This window comes from Triticum dicoccoides, chromosome 2B (assembly GCF_002162155.2).
Source record: "Triticum dicoccoides isolate Atlit2015 ecotype Zavitan chromosome 2B, WEW_v2.0, whole genome shotgun sequence".
Taxonomy (NCBI): Eukaryota; Viridiplantae; Streptophyta; class Magnoliopsida; order Poales; family Poaceae; genus Triticum; species Triticum dicoccoides.
Window position 1 is genome coordinate 686,252,191 of NC_041383.1, and position 3,182 is coordinate 686,255,372.

General features: G+C 49.8%; 1 protein-coding gene across 1 annotated transcript; it reads left to right on the plus strand.

Moving 5' to 3' along the window:
* The first annotated feature begins 1,263 nt into the window (after positions 1–1,263).
* LOC119368332 (FCS-Like Zinc finger 2-like) lies at positions 1,264–1,928 on the plus strand. Its single transcript, XM_037633623.1, has one exon. The coding sequence runs from the start codon at positions 1,369–1,371 to the stop codon at positions 1,657–1,659; it is 291 nt and encodes a 96-aa protein (XP_037489520.1). The 5' UTR covers positions 1,264–1,368; the 3' UTR covers positions 1,660–1,928.
* Positions 1,929–3,182: the final 1,254 nt, after the last annotated feature.

Here is a 3,182-nt window from a genome sequence, read left to right on the forward strand (position 1 = left end):
ATGTAAAATCCTGACACTTTCAAGTGAGTAGATGCCCTTGCGTTTGCCAGGGCCACTTTGCTAGTTTCGCATTTTAAAAGACGCCGATAAGTGCCACATGTGTGGGCGTTAGGGAGTCCGCCCACACATTTTGTGTGGTGTATATGAGGAACAGCTCACACACCTACGTGTGGGCAAAACAAGTAATGTTCACACACCTTTTTTTTCCCTCCCGATCCCTCTCACACGCGTGCGTGTGGGCGAAGTTGATAACGCCCACACGCCCGTATGTCAGGCATCGTACCTTCCGGTCCCGCTCGCCACGTGTGACAGTCACCGCGCGCCCGCAGTTGCCATGGTTCAGACCCTGGTCCATGTTCGTTTAACTGCAGTTGTCATATTGCTGAACTACGGTTGCCATGTCGGACAACTGCAGTTGCCATGGTCTGGTCTAATGTAGTTGACATGATTTCAAAATTTTAAGAGTTGCCACATACTAACACTAGGCAGTTGAGAGAGTTGCCATGTGCTCACAAGCATGCTAGGGCAGTTGCCATGTAAAAGGAAGAGTTGACATCTGCTTACGTGCACGTTAGGGCAGTTGCCATGTACGTGCACGTTAGGGTAGTTGCCATGTACCATGCAAAAACACATGGCAACTTGGTAAAAGAGAGTTGTCATTTGATTACGTGCACACTAGGCAGCTGCCGTGTACCCTGCAAAACACATGACAACTCGGGTAAAAATAGAGTTGCCACCTACTTATAAAGCACACTAGGGGCAGTTGCCATGTGCACTGCAAAACACATGGCAACTAGCAGCTTGCGTGTGAGAGAGGAGACGGGCGTGTGAGTGAGATGACAAATGCCCACACACTAGCCCTTGTACGTGCGTGCAAAGTGGCTGTGGGCGGACTGCTGAACGCCCACACACCAGCCCCTCCCCTGTGGTGAAACGGCCGTGTGGGCGACTGGGTGAACGCCCACACACCAGACCAGTCCTACGTGACACTAGAAACATGCCAAGATTCGTGCGCTCACGAACGGACGCGGATCCACGCGTTTAAACGAGATGCAAACACCCATATGTGTGGGCGTTAACATTTCCGCATTTTAAAAAGGACAAACTTGGGGGCATTTTCTTGCAACTTGGGGAATTGGCTCTATAGCTAGAGCCACACGCTCATCAGTCACGAACTGTTCGGTGTTTCGACGTCCGTCCGCACGCACCAAGCACCATATATACCCGAGCCTTCCCCTCCGCTTGAGCCAACTCCATCGCTTACCTTTTACTCTGTCTCCCCCTCCCCACACCAAAAGCAGCAAGCAAGCGCACCACCAAGCTAAGCTCTGCTCAGCTTTGTTGGAAACTCGCCTCGACACACCCACAATGGCGGCTTCAGTAGCTTGCTCCTTCTTCTTTGACGCGGAGCTGCTCGGTGAGCCAGGCATGCCCGCGCTGGACGCGTGCGCGCTCTGCGCCAAGCCGCTGGCGCGCGACAGCGACATCTACATGTACAAGGGGGACACGCCCTTCTGCAGCGAAGAGTGCCGGGACGAGCAGATGCAGCTCGACGCCATCTCCGCCAGGCAGGCTGCCCGGAGGAAGCAGCGGTTCTCGTCGGGAACGGAGGCCCGGCGCGGGCACCAGGAGTCCAGGAAGGTGTCCGTCGCGAGCTAGCCGGTTAGGCTCCTCGCCTAGTAAAGTAGAGCCCGGCTTGAATCAATGGGATCTTAAGAATCACCGATCTGGTGAGACGAAAGAGGCAGATCTCTCCGGTTTGTCTCGCCTGAACCGGAGAAGCAATGAAGGATCTGAGAAAAGTTCATGTGCTGAGGCTCCGGCCATCTGGGTCGCCCGCGGACGCATGTTTGTTTGAGGCTTTTGAGCCGCGCTTGGTGCAGCACCATATATAAATCTAAACCACTTTGAATCCCTGTTTGGACACAATTTTTTGCCCACGGATCATGACTTGTCTGAGCTTTGCATTTTCCGTTTCCCGATCACCGTTCATCTCTAAATCGATCATACGCCTTAAGGGAAATCGAGTATTCATAGAGCATCTAGGCGCTGCACCATGAAATGTCGCCAGACTAACACAGGTTAGGCGCGCAGACACCGCTTGAATGAGAGTATGTATGTCGATATGTTATGAATCAAACGGCCGTGCAAAATTCCTCGCTTAATCATGTAGACAGGGGATGGACTTGCACAAGACTTGAGAAGATTCCAACTTTAGTTAAGTTAGTGCACGCTACAGCAAAAGGTCGGAAAAGAGACATGAAAAGAGATTCGTTAAGCATTCACTTCACTTTGTGTTGCTGTTGATGTAGCGATTTCCCCGGTTAGTCAAGATGATAGGGATTTAACTCCATGTTCGCCTGCCCATGCACGAATAGTACTACTCTCTTTTCGTCTACGAGTGTTGTAAGTACGTTTCTAACGACCAATTCTCGTTGGTAAATTCATATAGCGAACAGATATTGCAACCGAACATTTGTTTTCCCTTGGCGTTCCCCAGTCTGATGATCGTGGAACGAATAGTATTAATTCTGGAGTACTCCTACATGCTAGCAAAGGGGGAAAATGAAAATAGAGGGAGAGACTCATGCATTTGCATTATCTTGTGTTTTTGTTAATTAGATGATTTAACTTCATTTTTGACTGCGCGTGTACGAACGGCAAAAGTCTATTTTCGTCTAGGGTACTGTATTTTCTGACGAGCAATGCATGTTCTGGTCGTAAATGCATCGAGCGGAAACATGGATTATCTTTTCACCAGAAATCATATTCCAATTTAAAATGTTGCGCAAAAACACTACTCTTTTTGACGGTTGCATACTTGAGTGTTGACGGTTACATGCTACTTTCTCTGTTCCTAAATATTTGTCTTTCTAGAGATTTCAACAAGTGACTACATACTGTTGAGTGTAATGTTTATTAGGAAAGACGAGATAGACTAGGATTTGTTCTGGCTTGTCTTGTACTCCAAGTAGATCACTGTACTTCTATATATATGCCCACGAGGCTCAAGCAATACAACGGACTATTTCACCAATTCCCTCTCTCCCTTCCAACATGGTATCTATCGCAAGTCGATCCTAAACCCTAGCCGCCGCCGCTTCCGTACCTGCCCGGTGCTGGCAACACCCCGCGTGCCTTCGTCCACGACGTGTCCCCGGGCCCGGCAAGTCTGGTGCGGC

Bases quoted from the DNA above. Each gene is read 5' to 3' on its own strand.
- LOC119368332 (XM_037633623.1), top strand. From the start codon at position 1,369: ATGGCGGCTTCAGTAGCTTGCTCCTTCTTCTTTGACGCGGAGCTGCTC.